Raw genomic sequence first — 13101 nt, 5'->3', positions numbered from 1 at the left:
GCGGGTGGAGACCCGTGGCCGATGCCCACGCCGCGAGGGCAGGGCGCAGCACCCGCTTTCAACCGGAGTGGAGCGCACCGGCCCGCCTGGCTGGGTTTTTTGGGTTGGTTTTTTTTTTTCCCCCTTGCCTTGTCAACTAACCCCCTCTAGCGCCGAACCGGCCGCATTTGACCCGCGGGCTGCCGGTAGCGGCGAGGCGAGGGGGGCCCTTCCCCTCGCCCGCCTCACGCACGCTCCGCATCGCATCGCGCCCCGCGCTCCCCTCAGGAAGGGGCGGCTGAGGAGGGACCGTTGCCGCCGTTTCTAACAGCTCTCCCGCCCCTCCCTCCCTCCCTCCCGCGCGCGCAGCCGGCCGCCCGTTGGCTGGCGGGCCGCGTCTGCCGGAGCGCCCCCGGCGCGGGGCCGCGCTGGCCTCCCGGCGGAGCCGGCACCCGCCGGGCTGGGAGCAGCGGGGTGGCCCCGCGGCCGCGCCGGAGGGAGCCAGCGCTCCGCCGGCGGCAGCGGAGCGGCGGCACCGGCACCACCAAAAAACTGCAGCCGGCCGCGCGGCGCGCAAATCAGGAGGGAGCGGCGAGCATCACACCAGAGCCGCCTGATTCCTGATTGCTCCGCGGCAAGCGGAGAGAGACCGAGACTGAGAGGGGCGAGCGGCGGTGCTGGGGACGGCGGGGGAGAGGTCGGGGATGCCGCCCAGCAAGTTGTCGTGATGCCCCGGGGAGCGTGAGGAGGTGCCCGGCCCTTCTCCCCCCTCCCGCCTCCAGGAGCTCCGCGGCGGCGGGGGCGAGACCCTCCCTCCACCCTGGGGAAACTGAAGCCCCTCGGCGCTGCCTCCGGCCGGGGATGCGGGGGACCGTGCGGCGCCGACGGGGGAGGAGGCTGCTCCCGCGGAGGAGGCTGCTGAAGCTGCTGGGGGCGCTTCTGCGGGGCTGAAGGTGCCACCGGCCGGAGCCGGCGGAGGGAGCGGGGGCGCCTCCCCCCCCGCCGCCGCCGCCGCCGCCGCCTGGAAGTTGCCGGTGCTCCTCTCCCAGCGCCGCCGCCTCTCGCGGCCGGGCGGCAGCGGGGGCTCCCAGCGCCTCCGCCCCCGCTCCCGGCCGCCGCCGTGCCCCGGGACGCCGCTGGTGGATGCGCCCGTCCCGGCCCGCGCAACCCCCAGCGACAGCGCAGGCAGCCCAGCCCGCCGGGCCCCACCGGACCCCGCCGGGGCGGCGGCGGTGTTCCCCGCTGGCCTGAAGGAGAACGTGGAGCCTCGGCGGGCCGAGGACGCGGGGCGCTCGGCGGGCACCAGCCATGGGGTGTTGTGAGGTGAGGGGATTGCTCTGGAGAGTCGGCCTCTTCCTCCCCCTGCTGACAGCGCGCCCCGCCGCCGCCGCCGGTCACGTCGCCAGCAACCACGGTAAGGGCGGCCACGGGGCGGTGCGGGGCCTCGCCAACTTTCCGACGGCCGCGGGGTGCGAGGGGCCGGCAGCGAGGGGGGTCCGCACCTGCGGCCCCGGCGGTGCGTTGGGGTGCCCAGCCGGGTGCTCCCGCCAGCCCCTCTCGGTAGCTCGGCCTCTCCCGGTCGCTGCGGGGCAGGGGGAGCGCGGGGCCGGGCGCTGCCCGGCGGCCACCCCCCTCCCGCCGCCTGCGCCCGCCACCCCGCAAAAGTTGGGTGTTCGGGGAGAGGGAGGCGAGGGGGAACTCCGCTGCCCAGCCCCCAGCCCCGGGCGGCGAACCGGGAGGCGTCCCAGGAGGGTCGAGGTGCCGTCCCCCGCCGAGCGGCTGGGAGACAACGCCGGGGCTGGCTGGGCTAGCGGGGCGGCCGCCGGGGTTTGTGACCGAGCCGCGGAGCAGCGGGTAACCGAGAGTCACCTCCCGGCGAGATGGAGCGGCAGCATCTTTTTACTTGAAATGCGGTTTTGAGGTGTGCTGTCCCGCTGCCGAACGCAGAGCGTCTTCCGGATGGGTTTGAGAGAGCTCACCCCTCGTTGAGAGAAATCGCTGCTCGCCGGCGAACTGTTCAGAGGTGCCTGGCTGTCCGTAACACCTAATCTTTACGTGCTACCGGCTGATCGTCCGAAAAAAAAAAAAAAAGCCCATTTCAAGTCTCTATCACAGGTGCATGCTCATCAGGTCTTACTGAAGACAATAGTTTAATTATTTCGGTTGCGATGTGTGCATTTAAGAAAAATGCCTCTCAGTTAAGAAGGGAATCATCCTATTTAGAAAAACAAAAATGCATAGCATATCCAGAGGATATCAGATTTTCTTAGGAAGAACTGAAAAAAAAAACCCCATAACTGATTGTGAAACATCATGTTATATGTTACCAAGCATCTGGGTAGAGCAGAGCGTTTCCCTAACTGTTTGTTTAACGTATATCTCTCAAGTTGTGGAGGATGTAGGATGCATCTATTCCTAAATCAGGAGAGTCTTCCCTACTCTTAATATTGTTTTTGTACAATTTGGCCCTCGTTTTATGGGATTATAGTGTGACATGAGTGAAAATATGGGAACTGAGGGTAGCTCTAAATGCTGCTTCTGACAGGAATCATTTTACTTGCTGTTACTGAAAGGAGTGCTGAAAATGGCTATGGTGGGAAGTACGATCAGAGAAAACAAACTGGTTTTAGCCGTGGAGTACTATTGAATAGTTAATATATTTTCACACTTATGTTTTACAATCCGTTTTTGGTGTTTGTTGTATCTGTATGGTTAACAGTAAGAAGAAAGAATAAAATACCTAGAAAATAGGAAAATATGATAGTATGGTCACAAATATCTCAAGCAATCAGGGTCAGTTATGGCAGGGACATTCCAAGTCTAGTATTATTCCTTTACCTCGTCTACAGTAAACATGATGAATAATTTCAGTTTGTATAACATACAGTCATATCAATGCCGTATTAGATTTTGCCCATGCTCATGTCTTAGAAGACATCAGATTTTCACAGTAGCACAGCACAGTTTTCCTTTTATGTCACTCTCATTAGTGCATGCTAATGTCTGCTATGGTACCGCAAGGCCTAACAAGACACATGAATGCTGTTTAAAAAAATCTATTTGCATGTGTTACAGAATAACTGAGACACACTATATGCATCAAAGGTAAAGGATTTTTATCAAGTGATGAAAGTTAGATTAGATTTCGGAACCAGTCTTTTATATTCCTGGGGTTAAATCAGTAATATTTAAATAGTGTTTTAGAAAGCGGGTGAAAAACGGGGAAAAGAGTTACCAAAACAGTTTAGCCCAAAGGAAAGTCTCAAGGGTGAAGTAGTTTTTTTTTATGTTGACGTAACTTTTCCCAACAAGTTCAGGTACTGAGGCATTGCCTGCAAGGAGTACTGATGAATTACCTAACTTCTGAATAACTTCACTTTCTGCACCTGGTTTCAAAACTCCAGTAAAGCGAGCAACCTCTTATCTTTGGTACTCTCATTGTACCACAGAAGTCTAAAAACAAGCATGACTGAACAAAATGCATGTGAACTGAAAGTTTACTGAATTAACAGAGGTGCTTCAAAACACACACTTCACCCAATTAATAAAATGGTAGCAAAAGAGTCTACTTTTCATGATGACTTTCTCCAAATCCAGGAATTGGATGAAAGAAAATGAGTACAATAAAAGAGTGGCTGTTGTGTAAACACTTAAAAAGTGGAATTTTAAAATGCCAGTTACTAACATTTGGAGTCCCAGCTGTGAAGAACTGTTTGAAATATTGTGCAGTTAACAGAGAGAAAAAAATTCTTAAATTTTCATAGGGTGATATTTCCAGAATGTACATCGTGGAAACATGTTTGCAATGATTGCTGTTGGGTTTTCACTAATAATTATAACAATAACTTAGCTTGGCTTTGCTGTCTGATATATTTGGTCTTCTATTTTGTATTTACAAACATACCAGTGTTACTACTACATTGCAAAGGAATGTTTTGTTTGGGTTTCTTGATTGTTTGGGGTGAAAAGATGGAAGGGGAATAAGTTTGTTAATCTGACTTGGTAAACAGACAGGCCTTCAACTTCATTCTTAATGGTTTATATCCTGTTATTAAAGAGGGATTTTCAGAGAATTAATATACTCCAGTCATTAATTATTGTTATTACTACGCTGGGATTAATCTTTTTGTTTGTTTTCCTCAAATAGAAAGAAAGTTTGGGTTTTTTTTTAATATAATTCCAAGACGCTTAGGTTGTCATTCTTTGCCCAGTAAATCAATGTGTGGTGTCGTACAGTACCTGTAGCACAGCAGACACAAACAATACTATTGACAGGGAAGTGAACTTACTCATTTATCTTAATGGAGTGGTAAGGTCAAAAACAAAATACAACTGTGCCAAGGGCTAGTTTCTACTGCTAGGAAAAACCCTGTAGGTAGGCAAGGCCATGGACCTGCATAGGAACAATGTACCACTGCAGTCTGAAGCAGAAGTGCTTGAAATGTAAGCCTTGGTTAATGGTATAGGGTGAGTGCTTGTATATTCATCTAAGTTTTCATTAGTTGTCCATGACATCCAGTTACGAACAAGTTGCATTATTATGCAAGATTTCAGCCTGTGTTGTAGGTTTGTTGTTCGGTTGCCAGAACACAATTAATTTGGCAATTACTCTCAAGCCTAAAAGTACAGATAATAGCATCTGAGCCATGAACTTCTTTGTGCAAAAGATGTACGAGCTTTTAAGATAAAGGTCCCATCAGGTAACAGTGCGACGGTATCCTGTGCTAAGCAAGCGTGCATGCATATATGTTTCCACATATATGTAAATCAGAAGAAACTTTTCTACCCTGGCTTCTTTCAGACTGTATCTGCTGTCTTGTGTCACCAGACAATAATTTCTGAAGTGAACTATAGAACTTGTGGAGTTTATAATGCATCATGTCTATCAGTGAACTGTAAAAGGAAGTTGTTGCTTTTTCAGTTACCAGGTATCAATACATCCTGTCAGGTTTTCCAAGGTTGGTCTTTTTATGCTTCTTTCTAAAAGGTGCCTGCATTCATTTTCTTCCTCTTACAAAAAAAAATTGAGGTAAGAAGTAATGTCAAATGTCAATTCCGGAATTCGTATAACCTTTATTTTCACAGTGATTACACTTGATGTAAATTGGGTAGCTCAAAGTAGGTAATAAAGCTTTTTGATTCTGGTATTAAAATCTCAGACAGATTACTAATGACCTTGAGTTATTCATCGGTTCAAAGAAGTTGGCTTATTTTTATTCACATATTTATTTTTATGTAAGTGCAATCAATCACAGATAAGCACTCTTTGTGAATACAGCACTCAGAATTTTCCTGTAGCAATAAACAGACCAAGGACTAAGTATCTGTAGAGACTGAACTTCTCCCTGAATGAGACTGATGTTTTACTGCGAAAGGATATCTCTTAGTTTGAGGACTTAAGGTACTGTGAAGAAGGCTGTGCTGCTGCCTGTATTGTGCTCATCCTGGTGGATTCTGCTGTTCAGTTTTGTCCAGCTAGTGTGCTTTGTAAGCATTTACATCATTACAGAAAAATGAGAACATTAAATAAACAAAACCATTGCAGTAAAAGTGTGCCGTTCCCTTTAAGCGTGTAGATAAAGTAATGAGCAAAATCATATTTTAGTTTCAAGCTGTTTAGAATTTTTTTTTAAATATTTTTACCCTTGTGTCCCCCGTCCATATAGACTTGAGTGCTAGTGAAGACTTTGGAACCTTTGCAGTTCTAGATATGCACAAAATCACTTGTTGTCCAAAGGCCTCGATTTGCATAACATAAGTATGAGATGAACAGACTTGCAATTAATGCTTCATGATCCATTCGTGGTGGTGTATCTGGCAGTACTCGGTGCTGTTTGGATATTTTGTTAATTTGTTTTGGGCAAATGGGAATGATCGGTATGGAAATATCGAAAATTAAAAAATGTGTAGCAGATAGAGTTTAAACCCAAGTCAGTGCAGTAGTTCTCATGTAATTTGTGGGTGTGAAAGTACCACAGAGGAGCTAAAGTGTTCCCAGAATTTTACAACTTGGCTTTGTGAGAAAGGAGGCAAAGTCAAAATTTAAGCTAAATATTGTAAGGAAGTAATGGAAAAACAAACTGAGGAGAATACTTGACAGTAAGCAGCAGTTTTTCCATCTCCTGATTTATTCAGCAATCAGTGTGTTCAGTTTCAGCCAGCATCTTGCCTGCATGAGGAAACAAGCCAGCATAGATCCTAGAAACCAGACTGACACCAGTGCAGAGGGGATGGCTGTCCTGCATCTGCCTGCTCTTCTAAGGTCCTTTTCAAAGCACCTGCTGCTGGCTGATCTCACACTGGCCTTCGGTATTGGATCAGATGTACTTTGGGTTTGATCCAGAATGACCATTCTTAACCTCCTATGAATTTAACAGTTAATTTTTGGCTGCACAACACGTCTTTTGGCAAGTCAAATAGTTTATAAATGAGAGAAGGAAAAAGCATGCAGGAAATTCAGTTTTTTCCGACGAAATCTCCTCCGTGTTTCCAGATACATATTTTTAGATCTAATTACTTAGATCTGAACTGTACTTGAGAGTTTGTTTGGGGTATCTGATACTAGAATTTTCACTTGAGAATTTTAGAAAAGTCTGAAAGTTCAGTAAATTGTTTGTCAGTAGGATATAAAGTAAGTGAATATCCAATTTGTTAGCTAATTTTTTAAAAGTGAAAAGCCTGGCATGTTTAAAAATTCTGTTAGCTGATTAACAATACACATGTGCAATATGAGAAGCATTTTATTGTTCTATATCCCAATATAGCATAGCTATGTTAGGATGTATTCTTATTCCAGCTGTGTGTGTAAGGTGGAATGTTTCCAGTAGGATCGATGGATTTCACTAATTTGACATTGACACAAAGAAGAGGCTGGCCTTTTGTTTGTAATGCCCGTTAACATGCTGAACTCTGTGACAGAGGGAGAGAATGATAAATAATACAGAAACAGACAAGTAAGGAAAGAAATTATTTGTCCAACATCTACCCTGATCGCCAGGAACCATGTTATCATGCAGGAGAGGTCAACTAAAAACTATCTATTGCAAATAATACATCTTCAGAAGCTGGTTTTGAACTTGTAAATGATATGCCAATCTTTATGACAAGGTCTTGGAACTGAGAATTATGACTGAAAAGAAGATTTCTCTTACATGATAAAACCATGACATTGTTTGCAGGATTTCTTTCTGGTCTGTACAAATCAATGTACTAAACTTTACGAGAAAATGATTCCCCAGACCTTTTTCTTAAATTACTTTCTAATTGTTGACTGCCACTTCCTTATCAGTTTTGGTTTTGTGAACTTCTATCTTGGCAACTTGTGTACAGTTCAGGATTTTTCTAGTAATATTTGTTTTTTCTTTCTTGGAATAGGTTTGTATAACCTGTTAAAAACATAAAGATCTATATATAGTTTATTTATTTATTAGGGCTTTTAAAATGTATTTATAAACACTTCTTTCCATTTCTGAACTTATTCCTCAAAGGAATCATCACTCTGCCTTCTGTTGTAATGATGCCAGAATATTTCCAGACCATACAAAAGCCTGTAAAATTTAACAGTGAAACTATCTTCAGCTGGTGCACTTCTCTTGTAATCCCCTCAGTTAGTCTTCCAGTCGGCCACTTATTCCAGCAATCCTTATACTAGTTCCAAAGATACTTTCATTATCAATCTTGCAACATCCTTGTTTTTGTTTGGTAGGCTCTTCATCATTCCCATGTCTGAGAACAAGCCTGTTCAAAATAGGTAGGCACTAAAGAATCCAGCATCCATTTGTAACATAAATACTAATTTTAATTTAATGTGTTTCAGAACACAGCTCAGAGACCAATCTTGGCTTTAAATCAGCTGCATGTTTTATATGGATATCTGAAGCTTGCTAATATGTTGTATTAAAAAACAACAACCCCAAACCCTCCCAACAAAACCCAGAACAAAATCCCCTGAAGTTTTTCATAGTGAGTAAGAAAATATTGCTGATTTAATTGTCTCACCCACAACATAATACATCTCTGTATGTTAGCATTTCTCTCACTTATTGTCTTGGATCTCTGCATTTGGCCTGAATCTGTCATCCCATAAAAACACATGAAGATGCTGAATACCTTGATAATGGTGACAATTTAATAATTACAGATATCTTAATTTTAGTCAGTGAAGATATTTTTCTGATGCTTTAGGTACTCCTGTAGATAAAAAGCTACTACCTAAACAATGCATGGGTGTTGTTTTCCCCCTGGTTGATGGTACTGTACAAATAGTTTTCTGCTCTTTAGACGGTTGTTTTACAGTATGTCATAATATGCCTCAACCTTCAAGCCAGCAGATACTATTACTTTGTTTTATTACTATTCACATTCTAAACACATAAACCCCCAATAATTATTATGTGCTTTTAAAGAAAGTAGGGAGATTATGATCTTTAAAGTAAGATTAGGTTAAAAAGTGCTGTAATATTCTTGACTGACGTTTCTTTTGACAGTTCAGTAAGGCCAGTTTTTAAAAATTCACAACCATTTATTTTATGAGGAAATTATATTTAGATTAAAACAAAATTTCCTTTCTGTAGAATAAGCTGAGGATTTAAAACATATTTTGTCTCTAAATATAAATAGGTGAAATTCACATTTAACAACAATTCTGAAATCTTGATTCAAAAACCTAGAAACAATTAACTGTTAAAAAGTAATCATGATATCGTATAGTGTAGGATAAACTGTAGGAACATCAAACAGACTTGAAACAAGGTGAATCAAATAAAGAACGTCAGATTTGAGTCTTTTTCCTGTTCTCTGAAAATCTGTAAGGAATAGGATATTACAAAATCTGTTTTTAAATTATCCCAATGTTTTCAAGGTATTATCCCTAAGTCCCCCCACATACTCCTCTTTGCCAAACCCTACACCTTGTTTCAAAGTTCTGTGTTACTGTGATTTATCTCTGTGCAAAGAAGGAGGCAACCTGAAATTCTGAGGAAAGTTTAAGTCCTGATTTTGTTTGTATTATGCACCAGAAAAGGTCATGCTTCATTCACTTGGTCACCAGCTTCATGACCTGTAACACTTCCTTAACTGTGGTGTTAATGTTGCTTGCAAAACTATTCTGCAAAATGTGAGGGTTGAGGGGGCTGGTGCAACAGAGAAGGGCATGCACACTCTCCAGGGTGCTGCTGGAGGGGAAGATGTATGACCAGGGCTGGCCTCTATCCAAGATCTCCCTTTCTTGCACCAGCTAGTACAAAACAGTTCCAGTATGAGAAATATGGAAAAGGTCTTTCTTCTTCCCTCCTTTCACCTGCTTGCCCTTTTTCCCTCTTCCACTGCCCTGTGTTGTGTGTGTTCATACTTTAAGATTCTACCTGAAGTCTTAAGATTTCAAGAAAGAAACAAGAATTTAAAGGTGTAATACTCTTTTATTTTAATAGAAATTTGTGGTTTGTGTTTAGGTAGATTTGTAAGAAGCTGATAGAGTTTTTGCCTCTTAAGAGAGATGGTTTTATTTGTTCTAAGTTGAGTGAATTCCAGACAGGCTTTGAAGGTGTCTACTGTTGCTGACAGGTTCTCCAAAAAGAGTAATACCAGATTAATGAGGGCTAGGTGCACGGCAGCTCCTCATAGGTCAGTACAGCTCTGTTGGATAGCATAGGCAATACTTACGTGAGAAGCACTAACATAAGCATAGCAATCCAGAGTGAACATTTTAATATACAGATACGTTACCTGCATTTGTAATACAACATTCCTTCATGCCAGCAGGTTTTTGGAATTATACAGGTTTTAGCTTAGAATAAAATCAGTGCTGTGTCACTTTTATGTGAAAAGAAATGTGGGTAGTAGGCACCATCTGTAACAAACCACTGTGAAGGTACACACAGAGAATGAGGACATACTAAAATGTATATTTACTGGGAGCTCTACCGTCTCAATCCATTTAATGGCTTCTGCACCTGGAACAAAAGGGGAAAAGTCACATATAGCAAACAGTATCATTGATGCATGTAATGAGTGATTTGTCTTGGCTGAGGACCCTTGGTTAGAGTGCACTTGCTGCTATAATTTGTATTCTCTGACTGCTGGTTGCTTCTTAGCTTAAAATAAAGGAATAAAAGAATGAATTAGAAAGCATTCCCTAAAATAACACACTAGCATTTTAATTTTGGTAAAAGTGATTTTCTCTCTGAAATTTCCCAGGCTGGTTTTCCCAGTGGGTTCCAGCTGCTGGTTTAAAATCAAATTCTGTAGGAAAGATTCTGCTAAAATTCAGGATTAAGTTGTTCAAATATATTTCAGACATATTAAAAAACTATGAGAGGAGACCTAGCCATTTTTAATGTAGTGCTTCCATTCTTTGTGGCTGGAAATTGATTGCATGAAAAGCATTTGGATGAGGGATTCATATTTCAAAATGTGGTTTGAATTCAGCACTTTCTGCTAAACATAGTGGGACCATATAAAATTGCATAGTCCTTCATACTCTGTTGTGTCTGGCTGCTGAAGATCTTTGAAGGGGAAAGTAAGGGAAATGTAAAATGTAAAACCTTCGTCTCTGTTAGATTGCTTTTGTTTGTGTTGCTGAAGTGGCTAAACGCTCACATGCCAGAATGATGCAGCAGGAACACCCACTGAGAGGGTTATGTTAGATTTAATCATTCAGTTTAGCGGACTTTATTTCTTAGAGGAACATTTAATTCAGGTAAATACGAATACTCTTAGTATTTAGGAATGAAGAAACATAATGAGAGGTGTGGCACACACGAGCTTCTCGGCTTAGTGTGCCATCAGATGCGATGGAAACCCAAACTGTGCAGCTGAGACAACAGGAGGAATGTTTACCCTGTGATTTTGGTATATGATAAAAAAAGTCATTAAATTTCACATTTCCATACCAAGAATTTCAGGAAGAATTAGCTTGATTTAGTTCTTTAAGAAATATAGAATAACATGTCATGCTAAGAGTAAGAATTTGCCTTTGTAAACCGGTGTGTATTGGAAGTGGTAGAAGTGTGTTGTATTCAGAGAGGAATGATTGTGTACACTGCATAAAGAAAAAAGGTCTACTACAGAGTGGTATTGTATAAAAACTGCTTCTGAAGAAATCTGGGATTGTAAAAGTCATCCAGGAAATCAGATGGTATTCCAAGTCATGTTAATGGTTCCTCTTGAATGTTAATGGTTCCTCTTGAGTACAGTGATGTTATCATATACTCCATTTTTCTTTAGGCTATCTCATGGGCATCTTGTCTAGCGTAGAGAAATGAATGCCAGTGCTTGGAATTTCTTGCTGCCATTGCTTAATACATGGCTCTATGCAAACATTAGGCTGCATGCAGAGTTATTTTTTTCAGTGTTGAATCTATTCAAAACTATTATTTTTCACAATATTCTTTTGAGCAAGCCTTCTATGCCTTTATAGCCACTGAACTAAGGAGAAGAGTTAAAGGCCAAAGCTTTTAGCTTAGGTGACCAGTTTGTGACACCCACTGCATATTCCAAGGAATTAGTGTTTCATGTGCTTGGAGGTAGGTGGAAGAGGTAGATAAAACACCTTGGTTTTCCGTGTAGGCTTCAGCTAAACTCAGTGTTATTTTTTTTCTTCCTGTACATAACTAAGTTGTTCTTTGCTAGGAACATTTTGTTCCTATTTTAAAAATCCATGGTATATCAAAATTTAGTTTGTCAAAATGTTGAATGCAGATGAAATGGATTTGTATTTTAAAATATTTTTATAATTAAAGATCTGAAACTTTCTTGCCATTTTATGTACCTGGTCTCTGAACAGCCTTCCTGAAGTCATGGCCTCAATCCCGCAGCAGAAGCCTTGGCCAGCTGGCCCATGGAGCTGTTTGACTCCCACAGGCTTGGGAACCAGCTATCCTTGATGTAGACTGTGAGCCTTAGTGGCTACTTCAGTCCTGGCTTTTCCTAACTTTTAAGTGTGGGACTTGCTAATTCCGTTAGTGTAAAAATGCAGTTAATATGAAATTGCCTTTTCTACTGCAATTTTTATATTTTAAAAAGTTCTTTTTCTCTTGCTCTTCACATATCATTCACATAGGATGATGGTTTATTTAGTTTGACTGTGTAATCCTCTACTAAATGATCTGAATTACTTAAGGCAAGAGAGATGCCATCTTCCATGCCGTAAGTGTTAGATGGTAATGAAGGCATGCACCTTGCAAGTAGATTATGTTAGGCAGCGAAGGAATTTTGAAACTTGCAGGTAAAATGAGCTTTTCAGGTAACACCCCAGGGTGGTCCTCTCTAGGTTGTACAAGAGCAATAATGGTCAAGACCTCCTGTTCTGTGGCTCTTTTTATCAATTCAGTTGTCCTTCCCTTTCTTCCCTCTTTTTTACCTTTCTTAACCTTAGTCTTCTGTGAGGTGGCTTCTGTCATTAGTGCCCACAATTTCCCTTTTTTTTTTTTTGTGTTGTTTTTGTTTTTCATGGTTTCGTTCCTCATTTTCTGTAGTTGATTTGGGATGTTTGTCTTCTTTGTCCTTCCATTCTCTCTGAGCTCTGAATGAGATGCGAGAATACAGAGGAAGGCTTTCTGTACTTTTTGACTTGGAAGCCAGAAGATACAATGAAAGGACAATCTTGTGCAGCCTCACAATCTTAGTATGGAGTATGCTCAGTCATTCTGTGGCAACAGGATCAGCACAGTCAAATTGATACATAGAATCTGTTAAGGATGGGATGTACTAAGGATAGATAAGCTTTGGCGGTGCCAAAATTTCAAATTGCTATAGTGAATATGTTCAGCTTGGGTAAAGTGAACTTATAGCAAAAGACATCAGTGAATGTCTGTCAAGATGCTTCAAATCACAGAAATGCTAGTATTCTTTACATAAAGATGAAAAACATATTTTCCCTTGTTTTGCTTTTGGAAATGTTTGAACAGTTTTATTTGAATGTTTTTGTAGAAGTCCACTTCAAACATAGGGTTTGACATAGAATATTTTAGTTTGTAAAATGTTGAAAAGTCAAAAAACTATGTCCTAAGATGAGAGAGTTAAGTAACATGAGCCATAACTCATAGAATGGAGGTCACACTTGTAGCTGGTTTACATTTTGTTCCTTTCTCATGACACACCTGTTGTTGCCACAGTATATCAAAA

At 42.4% G+C, this 13101-nt stretch overlaps 1 protein-coding gene across 3 annotated transcripts in view; it reads left to right on the top strand.

Annotated features, from left to right (window-relative positions):
• The first annotated feature begins 385 nt into the window (after positions 1-385).
• EPHA6 (EPH receptor A6) overlaps positions 386-13101 on the top strand; it is a 518343-nt gene continuing 505627 nt past the window's right edge. For all 3 annotated transcript variants that reach the window (XM_075103359.1, XM_075103349.1, XM_075103369.1), the window contains exon 1: positions 386-1393. In XM_075103359.1, the coding sequence (XP_074959460.1) occupies positions 1288-1393 (106 nt within the window). In that variant the 5' untranslated portion in view covers positions 386-1287. The remainder of the gene's footprint in view (positions 1394-13101) is intronic.

The sequence above is a fragment of the Phalacrocorax aristotelis genome, chromosome 1, assembly GCF_949628215.1.
Source record: "Phalacrocorax aristotelis chromosome 1, bGulAri2.1, whole genome shotgun sequence".
Lineage (NCBI taxonomy): Eukaryota > Metazoa > Chordata > Aves > Suliformes > Phalacrocoracidae > Phalacrocorax > Phalacrocorax aristotelis.
Note: the sequence above shows the minus strand (reverse complement) of the source record. Positions and strands in the feature narration are given on the sequence as shown.